The sequence below is a fragment of the Channa argus genome, chromosome 1 (assembly GCF_033026475.1).
Source record: "Channa argus isolate prfri chromosome 1, Channa argus male v1.0, whole genome shotgun sequence".
Lineage (NCBI taxonomy): Eukaryota > Metazoa > Chordata > Actinopteri > Anabantiformes > Channidae > Channa > Channa argus.
This window is the reverse complement of record NC_090197.1, coordinates 41,854,191-41,876,875: the sequence shown is the minus strand read 5'-3', so window position 1 is coordinate 41,876,875 and position 22,685 is coordinate 41,854,191. Positions and strand designations below refer to the sequence as shown.

The window sequence follows — 22,685 nt, the reverse complement described above, 5'->3', positions numbered from 1 at the left end:
GCATTATTTAAAATCATCTCAACGGTTTAATCAAACAATATATATTAACAACCAAAATCATAATTACCATTAGTAACCTCTGTAAAGGTAGCAGGGTTATGATAATCCTGGCACAAAAGTATTTCATTAAATGAAACTAAATCAGTGAAGATCCAGTAAGCATGAAATCTATAGAGAGTATGGTCCACATGGCTCTGGTCACTTGTTTTGTGCAGTCAAGCTTAAAAAACATAAAGCTACTTGTTTTCTTTTTTTCGCAGAAAGATTAATCTTTGATTTAAAAAATTGTAAGTGCAAATTTCAGATCAACAATGTCTCCTTCTAGGCCAGTTTGGCATTTCAGAATTGAGCCAGTTTATCAATTAACAAGAGCTGTAATATCAAGTCATATGAATTATTGAATTATTCTTTATTGATAAAGAAAGCGAGTTAATAAAATAGTGTCTTTAATTGCAATGGAGACAAAGGCATGAAGGTATCGTGGGCCCTAAAACCAGATTATTAACTTAATTATGATTTGCCATTAATATGATCAGCCCTTAAAGTGCAGCTTTATGGACCATTGGACATTCTACAAATAAATGTTGTGTCTCATCACTGTGCTGTTACAAGACTTTTCAAATATTCAGATGAATGCATATATGCCTCAGCAACACATAGGGGTTATATTGAAGTAATACCGATAAGACTCTCATTCACTTGACACCAGTGCCCCTTCACAGTCTTTATGATTCTGATCAGTGCATTCAGAAACAAATCTAAAGGTCAAGTAGAGCTTGAATTGGTCATTCAACAGCCTTTTCTGCTCGAAACAAATTTGTAAGTAGGTAAAACTGCCTGCCTGCTGTGCTGCAGATGACTTAAGATTCTTCTCAACACCAAAGAGGGGAGACATGAGAGGGATACAAACATTCATGCTTACATTGCTGACAGTGCTGACATTGGTTGGTAAGGACCTATAAATCATGCACTTGACATTTAAACATCTTTAGGTAGTGCCATTTAATTCACTTCACATTTTTAGCTGCAAAACCTCCGGTTATGTGCCGTATAGAGTAAATATGTCACTTTTGAAAGAACATACTTCAGCAAATTGCTATGTACTGTCAGTTTTTAAGTCAGTGAGCGAGAAAACAAAAAATATTAATCTCCTGTCGGCAAACAAAGTGGTTAAAATCCATCTTTACCAACTATGATTAATTAATGTACATGATTTGTCATAATTACCATAATCAGTAATGTTTAAAAACGTTATATTTCTAAGTGGAGTAAAAGACATAAAGTAGTACTTGTATTTCAGATTTTGGGTTTGTTTGTTTGTTTGTTTAGGGGGTGTGCTTACACACACACAGTGCGTCACATTTTGCTGTGTATGGGCTGTGTAGACTGCTCAGAGTGGCCACGCTGACCCTTGTCCTCCATGACATTAGTAAGACCACCAGTATAAATGTTGTGTAGGTGAGAGGGGTGAGGCTGTGAGGGGAGGATTGTACATTGTACATTACTTTGTGGTATTTAGAAGCTACGAGCCGTGGTCATTTATGACACCTATCGACTAATGAAAAATTACAGCTTTAGAAATGACTCTTGTCCACATATGCCAACATCCAAAGTAATCTCAGTATTTCAGCCAGTGTTCAGCACCATGGACAGCGACATAGACACTGATCGAAAAACAAAGTACGTCATTGTTTGTCCTCCTGTTGTTTACCAGTCAGTCTTTTGGTGTTTCAGTATACTGAAGTCACACAATAGGGTCGTTTTATTGACATTCAGCAACAGGGCTACTCTCAAACGTATTTTAGCGTTTTTATTCTTTTTCATGAAGGAGTATTTGCCACATAAGCGGCCAAAAACTTTCCAGCTGAGTCTACCATTTTGGAGTGAGATTATTCCAGGGACCAATGTCAGCCCCGACCTGGTGCAACCTCAACTTTTTTATTAGTTCCCTCCCAGCACATTGTCCAATTGGTATGCGCTCAGCGGGGATGGTCTTTGTTTTCCAGCAGCGCCAGTCCCAGAATACGGCCAATAATGTTGCTGAGGGGCGGGGAGCTTCGCGATCTGCAGACCCAGTGAGTCTGAGAGTCTGGCGGGGTGCCGAGGAGAGGCAGCAGGCAACGGTGGCAGAGATGGGCTCACACCTCTGAATCTCAACTCACCTTCCAGTCCAACCTCTCGAAGACCTGGGACGACTTTCTTGGTTTTGCTACTGGTGCTTAGAAGGACTGGGAGACTGAAGCTACCGAAAACCAGGAGCGGGAAGGTTCACAGTTGCAATCCGACGCTCTGCACTCCTGTCGCCTCACCTGCACCTGAACAGGGTAATAATGCATCCAGATAATAAGTACCTACCTGAACTGGTGGCCGAGAAAAACAGCTTGGACCCCTCATTTGTGCACGCGGTGCGCTTGCTCGCAGAAGGTAAGTCAGGTGTTTTTGTAATCTACTGTGGCCGCTGTAGACTTATCAGTTGCATTCACCATGCGTCCTGCAACTAGAAACAGCATTGCATTGCATTTTAGGGAGGTGTAGTGACCTAAAGTGAGCCTAAGTTAACACACTGCCCTTGGCTCTTAACGCTTGCTCGATGGGAATGAATTCAATGCGCATGTAGACGCTGCTTTTGGCTCCAGTGCTGAACTTTTCTCAGGTTGTCCACCATAAAGTGAAGGAATGCGTTGAGCACGGGAAGTAAAGTGTGTTAAGTGAGAGAGTCATCACTTCTTATTCCAACCCACTGCCCTGCAAGGTCAAGCAAGGGCACATAATACTCAGAAAAATGAAAATGTTCACAGAGCAATTCTCCCATGTCTTCAAAAGGTGAAAGGACTAATTGCCCTTCCTGTATGATTCACTGGATTTAAACTATAGAACCTAATCCTTACATATATTCAGGGTTCTTGCAGAGTACGATCAGGATTTTTAGTAAACACTAAATTCATACCAAATTCTTGTACTATTACGATGTTTTTATCAGAGCAAAACGAGCTGCAAATTGTCAGAAAGGTGTTTTTGCAAACTCCACAACCTCCTTGCGAATGTTTTTTCATTAAAAACTCAGCACACTGACCAAATGTCATTAGTCTGATATCTGAATTCTACATAAAACATTGTAGGGTAGGTAGTATGTATATGTACGTATTAGTCTAATATTTATGAGTCATAGCTTCTAATTTGGCAAAGAATCTCCAAAACGTAGTAGTTCTCTGACTGCAGGAAGCCTTGGTATCATTCACGCACTGAGAATGTGTCACTGAAAAGCACAAGAAACACAAGAATTCAGCTCAGCTCTAAAGAGGCTGTAAAGATCTAACTTTTACATTTCTCATTTCTGCAGGCTGTCTCCTCTCTTATGCCGTAGCCATAACTGCGTGTTAGGTGGAACTGCTACTCTAAAAAAACGTTAAAGGTTTCAGTGTAATAACATTTGGGTGAAAATAAATCTCTTATTCCAGTAATGATCAACATAATGTCTTTCTCCTTACTCCTCCAGCTTCTGCACAAAACAATTTTTAGACACAGTTTTTGCAGTGTTTGGGGGCAGCTGCCACTCAGTAGCAATGAGGTCATTTTGTAATCAAAGGTAGCTGTTTGATCCCTGGCTCTTAGGCTCCACATGTTAAAGCGTTCTTGGGCAAGACACTAATCTCAAGTCACTCGTGTGGTGTGTGTTTCACTTGTAAGTTGCTTTGGACAAAGAGTGTGTGCCAATGCCTAGATGTAAATATAATGTCAAAAGACGTGAAGTCAAACTTGGTGTTTGGCTAATTTCCTCTGATTGGACAGGATGTTGGTGCTCTGATGCTTTTGCCCCTTGAGCGTTCCTGCTGGAATGTGTTGATGAGGCACCTGACAGTCCTGCTCTTGTCGCTTACTGTGATACAGATGGGATCATCTGTCACGCAGTAAACGTTGCCAGATTTACTCAAGGCTGAGTCACATAGCCAGGACAAACAAAAAGCGATGTCTTTATCATATCTGCCGCAGTGAACAGCAATTAGCGTGTTGCTGTTGTGTACTGCATGTAATCACTTACTGGCTCTTTTTTTATTTACTTTTGGATTTTTGGAGTAAAAGCAGTTATTGCAAATTACTAACAGATACTGTATATGTCCTCTTTAATTGCAGTTTTTTAATAATATTCCAAACCATGCAACATGCTAATCTGCTACAATTCAACGCCAACTAAAAACGCTCAACATAATCAACTGTGGGCAGCATGTGAAATAACGTTCATAATTTGAACCACTTTCCTCAGCTGCTATCACTTCCGTCAGTCTATGCTCATGGATAATGCAGACTCATCCATATCAGAGGACAGCAAGATAAACTGCATTTACAGATTCACAGATTCACAGCTATTTATCACTGAATAGCAAAGCATGTAATCCTGCATTATTTACATCATGCACAATAAACAGCATAATAAGGATTTACCCTGGTCTTAGTTAACGGCTCCACATTTATGAAATGAATTAGTCATGTCTTTAAATGATGTTGCCTCATTTGTCTTTCTTTGAGCTGTTGGGGGACAAAGCTCTTCCAGGGGGTGGAATAATTTGCTTTCAGACTTGGAGTGTGAGCTACTTGTTTGCTTTGAAAGTGAATGTAATTCTCAAACAGTAACAAATATTTGCCTCACTGTGTGTATACTATACAATAAATACAACCTAATTCAACTTTTAACTTGTATATTAGTAGCCAACCATATGTTACCACTTTCACCAAAAAAACTGCTTCCTTTTGAACCTAAAGTCAGTCATGTAGCATGAGCTTAATGATTGTTCCAACTGCCACATAAAAGGCAATTATTATAAGACTAAAAAATAGAATGATTGTTTAAATGTGGGTTAAAGTTAGAGACAAAAAGAAGAAGCCTTTAATAGATCCCAGTGGTTTTCCTTGCAAGCCTGGCCTACATGACGCCAGCCCGGTCTTGCCACGGAAACCAAAGGGATTCCTAATAAGGTGAAAAGGAAAGCAGACACCGAGGCATCGAGACAGCTGATGGACAGGGAGAGGAATAGTGGTTGATTAGAAGAGCTATAGAGCGTGTGACTGTATAGGTTTTGTGGACAGGGTAAAAGAGCATTATCCACATTTTAAGTTCTACACTGAACAGAATATAATTTATTGGAATATATACAATTTTAATATACAATATCTTTTGTGTCCACATATGTGCTGCCAGGCGTTGTAACTTTAGAAACAACTTCTGAATTCTGACGGCCATATGGATATGAAAGAGCGCAAACAGCGTGACTCATCAAGTAAAACATAGTGGAGCAAAATGTAAGAAAATAATTTCATCTGTTTACTAGAGTGCTTCTTGTGTCTCTGTTTGATGTGAAACACCACATGGCTTGCGCTCAAAAAAACCCTTTCATCCACATTATCTCAGAGTTTTGTTCTGATCATGTTTATGTTCTCATTTTCTAGGGGGGTTTATCTTTACACACCAGGGACAAAAAGACCTGAAGTAACCAGCAGTTAGCTACTGCTCAAGTAAATTTATGGACATGTACTCAAGGCTAATGAAAATGCTAAAGAAAAGGTCTGGAGAAAACAAGCTCCTGCCATATTTTGGGGAATGAGTCATAATTAAAATTAAACAATGCATGAACCTGTGCAGTGCACTGCAACAGCATTAGTTTAAGTCATGCGATAAAAGACAGCAGTAATTAGAAACTGCGATAGTAAACTTTATGGGTGACTGTTATAAGTCTTGATCTGTACTCCTTAATTGCTAAAACACATACGGTGCAGACCTGTGCAGAATACAGTTATTGTACAAATACATACCAGAGGAGCACAGGCTTTTCTGCACAGGTACTAATGCATAAAAGTTGACAACTTAATCAGAAACCATATTAAATTTCCACAGCTAATTAGATTGAGTCACAGAGTGCACTTCTCTCTGTAACTTTTTACTTAGTCAACCTCTCTTGTTTATAAATTGTTGCCCGTCTTTTCAGTGTATCCTTTATGAGATGGTCTGCACAGCGTCCAGCCGTAACCCAGCGCGAAGCAACAGATAAACATCACAACATGTGGTATGACCCTTCGAAAGGACACAAAAATTTCATCTCAGGAAAGCGACACATTGCATTACAGTTTCGGCATTTAGCAGACACTCTTATCAACAGTGACTTACAATGAGTTCATGGGTCGAATAAGATTAAATTCCAAGGTCACAAGCATTTCAAGCAACAGAAATGAGTGGACGAGCCAAAGCCGCAGCACTTAGACAATAGGTATTAGATTTCAGATTATATTGTTGTGCCTCATGAATGTTCATATGTGACAGGAAAGTTCTAAATAAAAAATGGGGGCAAGCACAAAAACTGGCAAAGTGAAATATGGCTTTAACAAGGACTGAATGTTTTTGAGAAACCTCTCCTTTCACATTTCATGTGCAATGCAGTAGACCGTATGTAATCATTTTTAATTCAGCTATAAAAGCCACATATCAACTGACTGTCAGTGGAGCAGGGTTTAGACAATGCTTTACAGCATCAAAACTTCATGTAGTAATCGATCTAATCTATCTATCGTAGCTTTCACTAAATTTCATTTGTAAGAAATTAATATGTTAATTTGACTGAACAACACCATCCATGCATTCATTATCAGTATGCGCTTATCCTGTTCAGGGTCGCGGGGAGCCGGAGCTTATCTCAGCTGTCATTGGGTGACAGGCGAGGTGCTCCCTGGACAGGTCACCTGTCAGGGCCAACACAGCAAGACATACGCAGACAGACAACCATTCACATTCACACCTTCGGGTATTTTAGGGTCACCAATTAACCTAACATGCATGTCTTTGGTACCTGGAGTAAACCCACACAAGCACAGGGAGAAAATGCAAACGCCACACAGAAAGGCCACAGCCAACCAGAGACCTTCTAGCTGTGAGGTAGCAGAGTTGACCCCCTCCACCACTGCGCTGCCTAACCAAAACCATAACAACACCATAAATCCCATGGATCATTAACACAAATGAAATATAATTAAAAGATGTAAAGTTACAAAGTACAGTTATGCCGTATGTCATTCACATCAGTGAAACAAATAGCAACTAATGTCAACAGGACTTGGGAGGAAGAATCCTCTGTTATGTGCCACGTTGCCTTTTTCTTAGCAGATTCAAAGAGAAAGCACCAAGTGTTCGGCAAAACAACATCTACAAACTAATGTTTTCCTTTACGTAATGTCCCTCTTGACCAGAGCTCAAGTCAAACTTGTGACAATGTAAACTCCACCCGCGCGCAGGTACAGTCATATATTGTAATACAACAGCAAGAATAAGTCTAAATAGCCGTCTAACTAACTATGTATAACATGTGTCATGTGTCCTCAGACACTGCACAGAGACTTTATGTTACACATGGGACGTATAATACAACTTACTCAGTAATAAGAGTATAATAACATCACACTGTTTATATGCATTCCCTTCACACATGATATTATATATAATAAAGTATAGAACGTATATGTACAAAATACTATACTCTTTTATGTAACTTATTAATGAGGGACTATATTTTCTACTAAAGGTAAAGTTAGGGGTTTTGCATTAAATAGATGATTATTGAAACACCATTGGAAAATTAAAATGTGCATAAATTCCCTGTTTTTCAACACGTCATTTGTATGAATAGCAATTACTTTTTCACTTGAGAGAATTTGAAGATGGCGTTATAATAAGAGTGAAGAGTTAATACTTTATCACTGTGTCACTGACTAAATGCAATTTGTGTTAGCACAGCTCTGTTAAAAACACATAAACAGCTTTTGGCTTCAGAAGCACATATTTCCAACCCTATGTATTCAGATTCATGAGTGTGGATTGAAAAAGGCCAAATCTAATTGCACGTCTCGTAGTCCATTCTCTCTGCCAGGTCCACTGCCAAGTGGAGTGCCATTACCAGCGCTTTCTGTGTTTTATATGAACAAGCAATCGGTTATTGGAGAGTAATTAGACTCATTCATTTTTTGCTCCCAGTGTGAAGTCATTATTGGAGATATACTGTTCAGTGGGTTGAAAAAAATCCGAGAATGATTTAGCTGTCTACAGGCTAATGGCAACACGCAACAAAGCCTTTGTTTTCTGATGTCCCACTGTAGTTGGTATCACTGCCTGCAGTGAAATTAAATGTATATTAAAGTAATAATCACTCAATTCAGCGTTGAGTGGATCAACACCCGTCAGCAACAAACCCGTTACTGATTTTAGCTATTTAAGTGAAAGCTTAAAAGAAAACTTTTATAATTAACAAAATTTGAATCATTCAAATTATAATAGCAATTTAGTCCCTGTAGTTTTTTTTTTCTTCAGTGCTTGTCCTTAAGTTTGCAGGTTATCCAGACTTTACAACATTTAAGAGTTTTGCAGAATTAAGTAAGAAGGTAAAACAAAGTGGGGACGCTTACTGTGAGTATTATTTGTGTACACCAAGCACACGTCAGATTCCAGGACATTTGCTGAGTGTGCTCTGTTGGGTGTGATGATGTTCATCTTCATGCCCTGTTTTATCTCATCAATTCGCTGTGTGGCATGACTGTGCGGCAGAGCAGAGATTCATCAAACCAGTGTTCAAAGATATTATTTTTAATTGGATTCATTATGATGAATCATTTAATCACTGTATGGCTGTATTTTAATATGTGCATTTAACTCTGTATTCATGTTTGTCTGTTGAAACGCCAGGAAAAAAAAACAATATCAACCCCCCACCAGAGTAGCAAGAGACAATCTCACCAACATCAAACAAACCGCTCCCATTCGGCTGTGAACCAAACTGCATGCTTTAGTGGACTGTATGTTGAACAATATCTGAAATCCAATAAAGCTCTGACGTGAGGATGAACAGCCAAGAAGAAAACCTAATATCTACAACTGTGGTTCAGCTCACAGCCCCCTTTTGCTTATGTTGCTAAACTGCATAAATGCTACATTTACACTCAGCTCGAAAAATAAACACTAATAAAAATATTTCGCACTTGTTGGCATGCTTTATATAGATTTCTGGAATTCAAGATTGAGCATGATCTGCTTCTCAAGAATATTCTGTTTGGCACCTTCATGTTTTCCAGTACTACTTTGTAGTTTACTGAGGACAACCAGGTGCTACCAAATATTTTGTCTGACACACAATAATAATAATAATAGTAATAATAATAATAACAATAATAATAATGGGGCAGCATAGTGGTGGCGCCTCCCAGCTAGAAGGTTGCCGCTTCTGCGTGGGTTTTCTGTGGGGAGTTTTCATGTTCTCCGACAGTCCAAAAACATGCATGTTAGGTTAAGTGGTGAATCTAAAATTGCCTGAAGGTGTGAGTCTGAATGGTTGTCTGTCTGTGTACGTGCCTCTGTGGCCAATCTATCTCTGTGGAGATAAATAAACAATAAATAATCTATCTCTGTGGAGATAGATTGGCGATCTGTCCAGGGTGTACCCTGCCTCTCACCCCATGACAAGTGGAATAGGCTTCAGGTCTCCCGCGACCCACATATGATAAGCGGTGAACAGATAGTGGATGGATGGATAATAATAATAATAATAGTAATACAGTTTGGTTTATATTTATCACCATGTAGTAGGGGCACAGAGGAACTGAGTTATGCTCTGTGTTGGTGCATACTGACCAAAGCTGATGTATTTAACCTTAAGCCACGACAGACTGAGCAAATTTTCTCTTTTTCAGCAAAACCTTGTCTCCAAACTCATACAGTTGCACACATTTATCCGGTAGCTGCCCAGTTAAACCACTTTTTTTTTTTTTTCCATTCTTGGCTGCTCCACTGAAGCAGTTTGGACAGCGCAACAGAGGGGATCAAGAGCGCTAGAATAGTCGCTGAGTGTTTTACTCATTCAGTTCCCCGCAGTGAGATTTTTTTCATCCTCTGTGAGGACTGAAACCAGTGACCTTCAAAGCACATTCTCACGTCTCTGATCTTTAGGCTCCTGTCATTCCCTGCCACATATTTGACAACAATGATACCAGTATGAACTTTTAAAATTTTACTCCTTTTCTCTGCCTCCTACTCACATTCCCTTTCTCTCACACACAGTCTTCTTGTGAGTTCAGTGGCAGGTTACAGACCGGAATAAAAGCATTCCCCGTTATGGACTGGTCCAGAGCATAATCATCTTTATGGGCTATAAAACATTACTCTACTCGGATGATATGAACTCTATGGCCATGTTAAAGTGAAACACTTCAGTGTGAAGAATAACCCAAAACAGATAATTTAAACAAAAGTCTACAGCACAAATTTAGAAATATGACTAAACACTGCTTGTCTGTGTCCTCGATCTGGTCTGATATGGCAGGGTTATGGTGAGGGTTTGAATTAGAATGACTTTAAATTTAAGTCCTTTATCGTTGTTAGATATTTCAATCTAGACCAAAGTGGTGACTGACTGACAGACTTACTATTTATGTACTGTTTAACTACTGTATGTAGATTTTCAGCTAGTTCCTGCGGTTCATTGTCTACTGTACATACTATAAATCACAGCTACAGTAGTTCAAAGCATGTGTCCTTAGGCAAACCGAATAAATGTTATTTTTAAAAGGCACATTCTGTAAACTCCTGGGTCACTTGTCTTGTGTGAAGTGTCACATAAGCAGAAGTAAATCTACTCTGTTGATGGAAATAAAAGGTTGGAGCGGGTCTTCAATTGGTTTGTGATTTTATCAAGAGGTGTCTAACATCAAGCAACAATGGTGGGTGTTAGCGTTACCAGTTCACACAGTTCACTGGGTTGAAATGATGCAGTTGTTCCATCACAGCCTAACCAGGAGGACATTTGAACATAAGTTTTGTGTACTGTTGAAACAGGCCTAAATAATTCCTGAATGTCCTGAAACGTATGGAACTTATTTCTTTTTAAATATCTCTGTTACCTGGAAGATTTCCCATCTCGCACTGACTGCTGCACACTTAATAACCTCGAATTCATTTGCACTCTCCCATTTTGATGGCCTATAATTTTGAGAAAGTTTTGCAGCTCTTCTGAGAATTGTCTTAGAGACAAACTGCAAAAAGGGGGAGACAGCATGTTCCAATTTAAATGATCTTCCTCAGACAATCAGACACAATCAAAGAGATTGTGTCATGCTGGATGAAATCGGTGCATTTCATACTGTTGGAGTTTGCCCTTTGTGCTTTCACAGACTATAGCAATATCAAACGCACAGCCTTGATTCATGGTGTAAAACTGAAACCACTGGTCATTAGAAACTGTAATGAGTGAAATTGGGGACTGCCTGGAACAGACGCATCATTAAGATGGAGTTATGGATGTTCAGAAGGTCACATCAAGAAAAAGTCTCAGAAGGACACTTTGCTGTAACATATTTAGAACAATTTCCTCATGTACTTATAACTGTCACTTCCATCACTTGTGAGGACATCAACTTGCTTCCTTGCTGAACAAAGACAACAACAGAGAAGTGCATTAATTCAATTTTAAACAATGCTGTTGTTCAGGGATGAATAAATGTTGCCAAAGTAACAATTTGTCAAAGAGACTGTTGACAGCTCAGATAAAGGTGAAGGAGTGCTCCTGTCTGAATGAACACTCGAGTTTTATTGTAACAGCACAGGAGTGGTCGTGTTCGAGAATATTTTTCAATGTTCAGCAAGTGTGTGGCCCGACTGATAACTGTAATTCCAGTATTAATTATCAGCCCTGGAGAATGCCCACTAGGTGAACAACAGCTTAATTTCTTAATTGTATTGCATTTCAGCTCAAATGGTGCAAATGCCATCATGCAGAGTGTGTAGAAACCAGAAAGTAAAATCCACCTCTAACCTCTCATCTTAGTGTAATAAGACAAGGGACACACAAGAGGACTATTGGACCGATTTGGACAAGAGAAAACCTTGATCTGTTAATATGATGTTAATATGAACAATCACAGAGCTAATCTTAACCCGTATATATATTGACATCTGTTTAGGTCTAGTGCTATGTGGGGATCAGGAACTGGTGACAGCCCAGAGCTCAGATTGCAGTGAAGTGAGGCACAGAGAGCTGAGTGTTACTGTTTGCCTCTGTTGTTATTTTTATTGGAATTACTGGATCATGAGATTACAGAGCCTGATGTAAAGGATGTACGAGGAGCTGGCAGGATAATCGCAAATCATTAGGTTTGCAATGTGAGCACATTTACAGCTGAGGCTCAAAATAATCTGCAAAATATTCACTATGTGATGCAATGCATAGTTAAATAATTCCTCCCAATGTGTCCCCAGCCTAGCATTACACTGTTTGTTTGTCATGCTGCACTTGGCTCCTGAGTACGCTTGAAAATGCTGACTGATGCGTTTTCAGTTACATAACTAACACATTATTTTCTTATGTTTTTTTTTTATCAATTTGCAGAGATTGAAAAGTATGAAGGTGATGAAGTGAGAAAAGATGGAGGCCTGAAGAAATACCTAGATATCATCAGCAATAAAAATATCAAGCTCTCTGAAAGAGTTCTCATTCCAGTCCAACAGTATCCAAAGGTAAGAGTCTCAAGAGCCACGGCTCATTCTAGTAAACCATATTTTTATTATATTATTATATATTAAGTTTTTAAGATGGTAAATTCTATTTTCTGTTGTACGATAGTGGTCAGTAATTTGAGTTGTTCTCAGATAAGCTACAAGAGGAGAAGGGCTACTTTTATGTGTGTGTGATATTGTTTCATTCATTTTAGTTGTCACTCAGTATGCAGTACCTGTATTGAGTCTGGGCACTCTAGGTTCACCCGCTCCACCTTTTGCAAGAAAAACTTTTGGCTCAGAAAATCCCACCGAAACAGGCTAACAAAAAGTCATCAGGCGGCATCTGTTTATTTTGATGTAGTCATCAAAAAGCAAAGTTTTTAGTGCACTGAAGCACCCAAGGGTACAGTGAAGAACAATGACCATAAATCACTGAGTGACACAGTACGCGATATCCTGAGTTATGCAATGTCAGTACTGGCAAAGTTTGAAATGTAGCCTAATGAGGCTGCTCCATCAAGCAGCAAAGGAACAACACACAGCTGCTTGTGGAGAACCAAGAGACGTTACTGGAACTGTGATCAAGGAAAGTTGCTCCACTGACTTTGTATTCACACATCCATGAATCGGGCAGCCAAGAATAATGTCTTCGGTGTAGGTAAATAGATTGCAACAGAAAATAATCTTATATTGTACAGACTGATTGGGGGCCTGGTGGCTCAGTGGTAGAGCATTGGGTTTGGATGCAGAAGGTAGCAGGTTTAAATCCCAGCCCACCAGGTGTGGCCCCACCCAGCCACCAAGAACAACCTTGGGTCCGGTCCCGAGCCATTATACATTTCCAGTGCTGTATTTGGAAATAGTATTTGATCAGTTTAATTTAAATGTAACATAAATTACAGTAATATGGAAATTAATTTGTAAATTGCACTGCTGAAAGATTAATCTCTAAGATGAAACCCTTTAAAATCTTGTCTGAAAGTATACCTTCCTACTTTTGAAATAATTCATGAAGCTAGTTTTTTTAACTGACACTTGCCACCAATCAACTACTTTTCATCACATGATAAGACAGGATTAAAAAGGGATACTGTACTTTGTGATGATGCAGGGTTATTTGGATTCATTAGTAACTTATTAAGGTCCTAGAAAACTAAATTGTTCACATGGAAATTTTACTAATAAACTTTCTTAGTAGCAAATCTTATTATAGGACAATGGTACAACCTAGAAAGCAGCTGCCATGAAATAAATCCAGTGCCCTCTTCTTCTCTCACACTACTTCTCTGTCAGTTCGCAAAAACGTTGCTCTTAGCATCAGCACATATTCTTTAAACCTCAAACACAGGCTCTATACGCTCAACAGTTCTCTCACATTCGCTGACACTTTTTTCTTCAAGCAATGATTTGAAATGAGTCACTTCTTCTTACTTTTTCTCTTGTTGCCTCTGCCAGTGTGAGCGCTCAGTCAGGGAGTTTTTGGGAAGAGACCCTCAACAAAACACTGTCACATCCACTCTTCAGGTTGAGTCCAGCCACACTGATCTCAAAGCTACTTTATACGTGTGTTTTAAAAGTATTTTGGTCACTCTGTCTGTTTTATTTAGAAAAGACTAGAGAAGAGAGAATGTCAGAGCAGATAGAGGCAAATTTAACCACACCTTAAGAGCAGAGGTGGTGTACTTTTGTCCAGTAGGCCCCTCCGGACACTCCACAGAAATCAATTTGCTGTTTCCTACTCGGGATCAGTGTTAGGGAAGCAATTAAGCTGTGGGAACTTCTCACTCTATTAAGCTGATTTCAAATCTATAAAAAATGCCAATGGAGCCAGTTTCTTCGTGTCAGGGACCAAGCAGTAAGACGGCCCACAACACTCAAACAGAGAAAGAATAGAAAAACATCACTTTAACTTAAACTGACCTCAGCCAAAAAAAATTCGGAATTACCTTTTTACTAAGAGAAGGAGCTACATTAAGTGGACACATTTAACCTAATTCTAAACAGGCATCCCAATACTGTATTAAATATACTGTATAAATTACATGGTCAAAATATACTCTGTGGTTAAACTTGTTGTTGTCTCTTAATCTCAAAATTCTCTTCAAATTTTCTTCTTGGAGATTGCAGATTAGAGATAAAATGAAATCATTATGCAGCAATATTTGGCTATTAGTGTTGTATTCTACCTGCCTTGGTGCCCCAGGTGTTAGTCAGCTCCTAATTAGACGTTTAGTGGAAACCCAGTGGAGCTTGGAGTCAAACAAACCTGAGAACCAGGGAGATATAAAAATGTACTATGAAACAGCATACTTGTGATCATAAACTAAAATCCACCGGTGCAGTACACAGGCCCAAACTCCTGGTTTGGTGTAATGAATGTAATAGTGCCAGCTTTGCAAGGTAAGCACAACAGTGCAGTCCAGAGGGACGGAGCAGTTGTCCAACACCAGCTTCTGTGACTTATTTGCAGAGTCAGCACCCCTCAAGCCTGCAGTGTCACTATCCTAAACATCTTGGTAACACTGCACTTTCCGTTAATGGTAATTAGCCACATGAAACAGGTCTTTGATCAAAAGCACACGCAGTGAAGTTGGTGACAAAAACAAAATGCAGAAATTGAGAAGATGATTATAGCAGTGCATCCTATAAATACATCACAGGTTCAAAACAGATTTTTTTCAACATGTAGAGTATTTGATATTAAAATGACACAAATCCATGTCTAAACAAGGTCTTGTCACATAAAAATAATAGTTGCGTATTAAACCTTTATTTAAATTCTTTGAAACACAGTGTAAATCCACATATTCAGAACAATTGCTAAAACATTTTTAGCAGAAGCAAACAACAAAATGGACTTGATCTGACCCTGCTGTCCCACTGAAAGGTTCCTTAAATAACATTAAAGCTATGAGCTGGTATTATGGCTTTTTACATTTACATTTTTACAAATACAAAGTACATTATGAACAGGGGGCACGGTGACTTAGTGGTAGAGCATAGGGCTGGGATGCAGAAAGTAGCGGGCTTGAATCCCAACGCACCAGGTGACCCCACCCAATCACCAAGGGCGACCCTGGTGCCGGTCACAAGCCCGGATAAAAATGGGAGGGTTGCGGCAGGAAGTGCATCCGGCATAAAAACACATCCCAAATCAACGTGCGGAACATGTTCCGTTGTGGTGACACCTGAGGGGACAAGCCGAATGCCGTTGATTTGAAAGTAGAATATGAACATAAGTGTGACATTTTATTCACCCATTAGATTTCTCTAAATCCATTTTTACAAACAACCTAATTCCACCCTGTGCTCCGGCAGGTTATTTCAGAGGAAAATAACATCTGCATTATTCATGACCACCTACGCTGATTGGCTGGAGGTGTGACCTGCATGTTCACCCCCAGCCAATGGGAACACAGACTAATAAATTATGTATATTGCTGCACTCAATGCAATAATGGTGTCCACTGGAGACGTAAACAGAATAACACAGTTGTTTCATAAGAATGAGGAGGGAATCAACCTGCTGTTGCACAACTTCAAAAGGATGTTTCAGAATGGGGCCGAATATTGAGTTATGGGAGAAACGCAGTGCTGTATGTAAAAATATTACTTTCAATACCAACAAATTAATATAACTTGCAATTATGCAAGTAATGTTTTTAAAGTTACTTGACGCAGTAATGAGCTACATTTACATTTACACATGGTGTTTAGGAGTAATTGATTTGTTCTGAAAAAAATGAATGTCCGTTTTTCAGCCCATTTGCATGTTGCACTTAGTGTACACAACACCTAAAGAAAAATACTAATCTCTCTTTGTGACAGATAAGTGTGGAGCTGAAACCCCATTGCCAGCAAAAACAAAGACTTTAAAGATGTAGGGTGGCTTCTAGCTAAGAGGACTGTTTGTGAATGTGTAGCCAATATCAGCAGTGACAAATTGACCCCATTTAATGGGGTTATAACTTCAGAGGCAGGTAGTAAGTATGTTTTTTTTTTTTTCACTTTTCAGCAGTGTGACAGTGGTTATTTGAGCTTGCAGTTGTCATCCTTAATGCAAAGTAATTTAATTAGTGCCAGAGGTTTTTGCATGGCATCCGATTTGAATGCATTGCACTCAGAATGACATCTACCAGTGAAACAAACAATACCAATGATGGCACACCGTGAGACATACATATAGGCCATTGTCACTAAAGACATTTTAAAATGTCATGGGATTGTGCAGGCTCAGAGACTCGACTAAAGCTATACTGTAAGACTAATTACAAGAATTAAGAATTTGGTAAATCAAATTTTCCTTCCCTAGTAGCTGTAGCTCAGTTGGTAAGGCAGTTGTCCATGGACCACAGGGTCAGTGGTTTGATCCCCGCTCCCAACTATATGTCTCTGGTCAAGACACTGAACCACTAACAGCACATTCCTATCCATAGCTGAGCAGTGCCGGTCCAAGCCCGGTAGAAGTTGGCGAGGGTTGCATCAGGAAGGGCATCCGGTGTAAAAACTCAAATCAGCATACGGCCAATGATTCGCTGTGGAGAATCTGATCTCACGGGATAAGCCGAAAGGAAAAATAATAATAATAATAATAATTTTCTTCCCCTAATTCTATAATAATTAAAAAAGACACTTCTTGCTAAATACTAAATTTGAGCTGAAAGCAAAAAGTAGCTTTGCCAGCTGAAAGCTGAAGAGCTGATAAAGTGACGTTTTTGCAAAATACGTTTTCCTCAAACTAGTGAATTAGACAAAATACTCAAGTGCAGCACTTTTACTTAGTTACTTTACACCACTGCATATCAGTCCATGAATAATATTGAGCAAACTGTACAGAAGATGTACATGTAAAATGCATGAATTTGACTCAGTAAAGCTGCAGCTGCTCCACCACAGATCAATTTGGATAAAACCTGAAGCGATGCACCTTGTTACAGACTCTTCCCAGCTGTGTGTATCATGCAGAGGGGACCACTTGTGGGTTTTGTGCACTGTGCTCTGTAAAATCTACATTAGGGACGTCGTCGTTTTCCATCCTGTCAAGATAGAGGAATTTGGCCTTGAAACATTCCTCCAGTGACCTTACCATCAATTTCTGTCTTTAATCTCCTCTGAAAAACTGTTGGAACCTTGAAAATGGGGTTGATCTTGGTCACTGAATTAAGAGGAGGCACATTTGTTCCTAACCCAGTTTGACATGTAAACAAATGATACTCTCACAGTGTGCTTATTGAGGTGTTGAAGTCTTATGCTGACTAACACTATTTACTCAGCAAAAATATGATTAAGATAATCAGCATAGTCATTTTCATTATCGCTTAACTTGAATTTATCCGCCACTGTTTAATGAGACAGCTTGATTAGCATCTTCTAACCTTGGGGCATGAAATGGATTTTCAATGGCTGATGCTGTCTGTGAGTCCGGTCCTGGCACTATTTTAATTAGCGTGAATTTAAAAACAAAATGGGCTTATTTCTGCACTTGTCACATTTTAAAAAAACTCTTTATGCTTATGTAATGTAAACTGCCTTTTTTACTTCTTTTCTTTGCCTATGCTGCATGTCCGGACACAGCCCACAACACATTAAATTGTATTTTGTCCCTGTGTTTACCACAGTTTGGAGCTTATCAGTCTTGGGTTATTGTGACCTTTAAATAGGGTTGCAGCTGTGCTCTAACCATGGTGAAATTCCATTTTTGTCTGGCCAGAGATGTAAACGTACCAAAGAAAGGCCTATCATCTGGAAAGGTGTTTTGCTTAGATAAGTGCTGAATACAGTAGAGGGAGTACAGAATGTGAATTAAAATTAAGCGCCTGTATGATAACATCATGTCCCACTTTGGGATTCCCTGAGTCAGTGTTTGTGTGATGACTTTGTCTGCTACAATGCGGCTCAGAAGATATAATAAAGATAAAATCATTCTCTATGTTAGACTCAACTATTCATTTTAACAGGATTTTCAGTATGTAGTGAGTTCATTCTGGTAATATCTGAAAAATCAGTTAATATGTCAGCATATAGCACTCAGTGTAACATGTGCTGATTGACACTATTGTCCTAAAATGAAGCACACAGTGCGTAAACAGGGAGCTTATCACGGGCTGGTGAAAATGCAAGAAATTGCTGTGCTACAGGGACACTTAGGAAAACAAAAATAAAGTAATACATTTTTAGAACGCATTTGATTTCACTTACAAGCAGCTCATAACTGCCTGTAAAAGCTATAGCTCGTTTTTTTTTTTTGGTTTTATGACTTACAACTTTGTACACTTACCGCTCCCATCAGCCAAATTTATTGCTATTTGAGTCGTATTTTAACTTAAAGATATGAAAAAAAATTGTTACATTTCCATTTGGATTACTCTACTCTTGTTTTGTCTTGAACTTAATATGATAATATGATAATAATATGATAATACTAATATGATCACTAGCTGTACACAGCATTTGCTGATTGGTTCCTCGTGAGGTCTTTTGCTGTGCACTTATGCACCACTGACCAACAACACACTGTGAACGAGGTGTCCCTGTGGAGAAAGTGATAGAGATGTGAACCAGAGGAGATATCATAAAAAGATTAAACAATATTTACATTATCAACTTATTTAGGATATATACATTTTTCTTTGATACAGAGCTAATTAAACAGATGGTTAAATCAGCATCTTAAACTCAAGGATGGTAGTTGGAGTGGACATTTCCTCTCTGCTTGCTGTAACTGGAAAGTAACTAGTTTGTTAACCTTTGTGTGTGGAGTTTACATTGAAGAAACTCCAACATAGGTTTGATTCTGTCATAAGCTGCAGGTCTGCAATTGAAGTGCGTTCATTACACAGTGTAGGTCAATCCCAATCCAATTTATCCAAGTAGCCCTAAAACCACAAGAAAAACTTGCCTGTGTCGTAAAAGTTTTACAAAAAAATTGCTGCCAGGGAACTATTCTAAGAAATCCCATGGATGTATTATCATAATAGTGAGCTATGTGATGCCATAAGGCATTATGCCGTTCTCACAAGATGTCCCCATAGTTCAGTAACTGGTGATCCTGGCTGAAATAGCGGAGATGCCATTGTCCTTATTACAAGTCAGTGTAGCATCAAAGTGTTTTCGTTACATACTGAAGTTTAAACAGTCTGAGCATTTGGATCCCTTCCTGAAAAACTCACTAGCTGTACAGTAACTCTCCTCTGTTTGTCCCACATGCACCAAACGACCACTCATTGGCTTTCTTTAATGTCCACAGAGCTTATAGGATACACTTCTCAGACATGTTCACAGCCCAGTCATCCCTGGCTGTCATTAAAGCATAGACCTCCCTCAGGCTCTAATCCACCTATCAGACAAGGCCTGAACTTTCCCAATAGCACACCTCACTAACCTGCCAGTAAATGCCTCAGGCTATCTACACATCTTGACTGGCCCCAGAACACTGCATCGAAGGGTGGCCACCATGCACATTTTCCCAACATGAAAGTTGAAAAAGCTGTTTTGTTACTGGATCTGCAGCGTGACACTCAAAATTTCAATATTTTAATGCTTTTAATGTTAATGACCTTGCACAAAAGCATTTTGGTTTGGAATAAGGTTGTTTTTATTTTATTAACACATTCTTTCATTTTTGCTTTTTTATTTTCTGTCTCTTTTAAAAACTTTTGTTACTTTATATTTAGCAACATAAAAAAGTTCATGAAATTGAGGAATTCTTTTCAAAATACCATTATTTAGACTATTTAGATTTTTTTCTTTTATGCTGCCTTGACATTCAGTTGGGGTGTTATTGTTCTTAAAAACTGTAGGCCCTGTATGGGATAGTTCTGACTATGTACTGATTAGTGTGTGTGTGTGTGTGTGTGTGTGTGTGTGTGCGCGCATGCGCGTGCATCAGTTAAATTTTGCATGGTATGTACCTAACGTTAAAATGAGTGATGGGCACCAAAACAATACTGGGGTTAAATTTACCCAGTGATATCGTTTGTTGTGTTGTTTATTACCACTGGGTCAAAATACCCCTCCCCAAGCTACTGAGTAAATGTAGCCCATTATTGTGTTAAATAAATCCAACACTGGGTTTAACCCGGAAATGCTTGGAATGAAGAACACACATTCTCATGTTCAGATTTACATGTCTTCGTGGCAGCTACAATGACCCATGTTAAGTCTCATTCAGTCAGTTTTCACATGCAGTGTGAATATAGAAAAAAACAATTGTGATTCCACACTTGTTTCTTTCATTCAATTTCCTCAAAAAAAAATTACCTGTGAGTCTCAGTCACAGCTGTTTGTCAGCACAAGAAGAAAAATGTAGATCACTGGCATCTTTAATATTAAAGTTAGGGTGAAAACTTTTTTAAAAATACCCAGTTGCACAAACACTGATCATGAAACCACATTATATTATAGCCAAATGAAGGAAACATTCATGCATTTTTCATAGATCATATAGAGATTTAGGACTTACCTGTTACAAGTGCCCAAAGTAAGTCCAAGGACTCCGGGAGCTGAAAGTACTGAACGGATTTAACATTATTAGACTCACAATAAATCCATAAAAAGGAACCAAACAGATGCATGAGAACCAGAATTATTAAATGTTTTATTTGTGCATGCTTCTTCCATGTCCTGCTTCCTAAATCTGTCACAATGCAACTCAATTGACAACAGTTTAGTCTGAGATTGAGGTCTGTTATGCTACAACAGCTAATGCAATATCTAGTCTTTAATACTTAGTTTTAACAGAGATCAGGGCAATTCAGAGTTCTGGTAATCATGATTCTTTCTAACTCCACACCCTCCAGATGCAGAAAAGCATAGCACAAGTTGAATTGGAAAGACATTTTCCAGATTGACAGCACATTGAAACCACAAGAAAACATGTTGCAAGTATGGAAAACTCAAACAAAATACATGAATGCTGTTGCACAATGAACAACTGAGTTACAAAACAGAAAGAGAAAAAAGTTCTAATGCTTTTCTTGTATATTTTGCATTGTGTTATCTGCATTTTCTTGGTGTTTTGTCATGCTTACTGTGTGCTGTTGTTTTTTGTGTCTTTTGCTCGTGTTTTCTTGAGTTGCAGTGTGTTGACCCCTTGGGGCCTCTGTACCTGTCAACTACTAGGAGATTAAAAAAACACTGTAATTGTGCTCAAATACAGAGTTGAGGTTCTAGTAAAAAAGTGCTTTGCTCAGCTTTATTAGCAGGTTTACAGATTCCCATTAGTGTAACCCAACTCAACCTTAACCTCCTGCTTTAAGCCCTGTGGACTTAAAGGTATACTTCACAAAACTTTGTAAAAATTGACTTCCACTATGAACATGGAGATTAATATATTAGAATTCATGATGCACAGAAGCTTTCAATTATTTTTTTTTCCTTCATGTAAAAGCTACACTTTATGAAATACAAATATGTAGATCAAAGCTTTAATTTTTTCAATGAATATGTGGTTTATTCTTTGTGCGTAATTGTTGCATTCACAACACCCTTCCTTTCTAATATCTGCATAGTTATCAGTGTTGAGACTGCAGGGGGCACATTGCATCATTTCAAACCTCATTTAACACCGAACTGTGCCCCTTTCTGAAACCCAAATTGCTCACCATGGAGCAGCAGAGTGGCTCCAGACATTCATTAGCTTAATGAAAACAGGCCACTCTTCTTCTACCGCTCAGCAAGTGCATTCCTGATGTAACTGTAACGACCATCTGCTCTCAAGCTCCCTGCCAGCTATAGGATAGTCCTGTCAAATCAACCCCCGTGAAGAAAGACATCCACAAAGGTGCCCTAATCATTCAGAATCAGAGGACAGGCAAGGACAGTAGGGATCCCTTTTTTTTTAAACGGTTTCATTTGCGTGTCCCTTGGTGCCACTCTAACCTGAGCTGTAGCATTTGCTTATATTTGTTAATAATCTTCATGAAATAAGCTGAGTATGCACTTGTCAGAGTTGAGATGCAGCAGCCACACAGCTGGCAGTGAGGTTATTAGCCACTCAGCCACAGTGGGAGAGAATGCAATGAGAAAAGGTTAATATCATTTTGGGCTTGGCCAGAGTATGTTGTGGTGGGCGGCTGTGCCACCTGTTCAGCTCTGGAGGTGGTCTCTTATAATCTCATCCAATGGCAAACATTTGAAGGTTAAATCATTTATTGCAATTACAAAAAGA

At 38.9% G+C, this 22,685-nt stretch overlaps 1 protein-coding gene across 7 annotated transcripts in view; it reads left to right on the top strand.

The window, feature by feature from the left end:
* Window positions 1-1,729: 1,729 nt before the first annotated feature.
* khdrbs2 (KH domain containing, RNA binding, signal transduction associated 2) overlaps window positions 1,730-22,685 on the top strand; it is a 68,032-nt gene continuing 47,076 nt past the window's right edge. For 4 of the 7 annotated variants that reach the window (XM_067522833.1, XM_067522817.1, XM_067522809.1 and 1 more), the window contains exons 1-2: window positions 1,734-2,424; window positions 12,408-12,535. In XM_067522833.1, the coding sequence (XP_067378934.1) occupies window positions 2,331-2,424; window positions 12,408-12,535 (222 nt within the window). In that variant the 5' untranslated portion in view covers window positions 1,734-2,330. Of the gene's footprint in view, window positions 2,425-12,407; window positions 12,536-22,685 lie in introns of all 7 variants that reach the window. The other 3 variants (XM_067522790.1, XM_067522782.1, XM_067522826.1) reach the window with 2 other exon arrangements.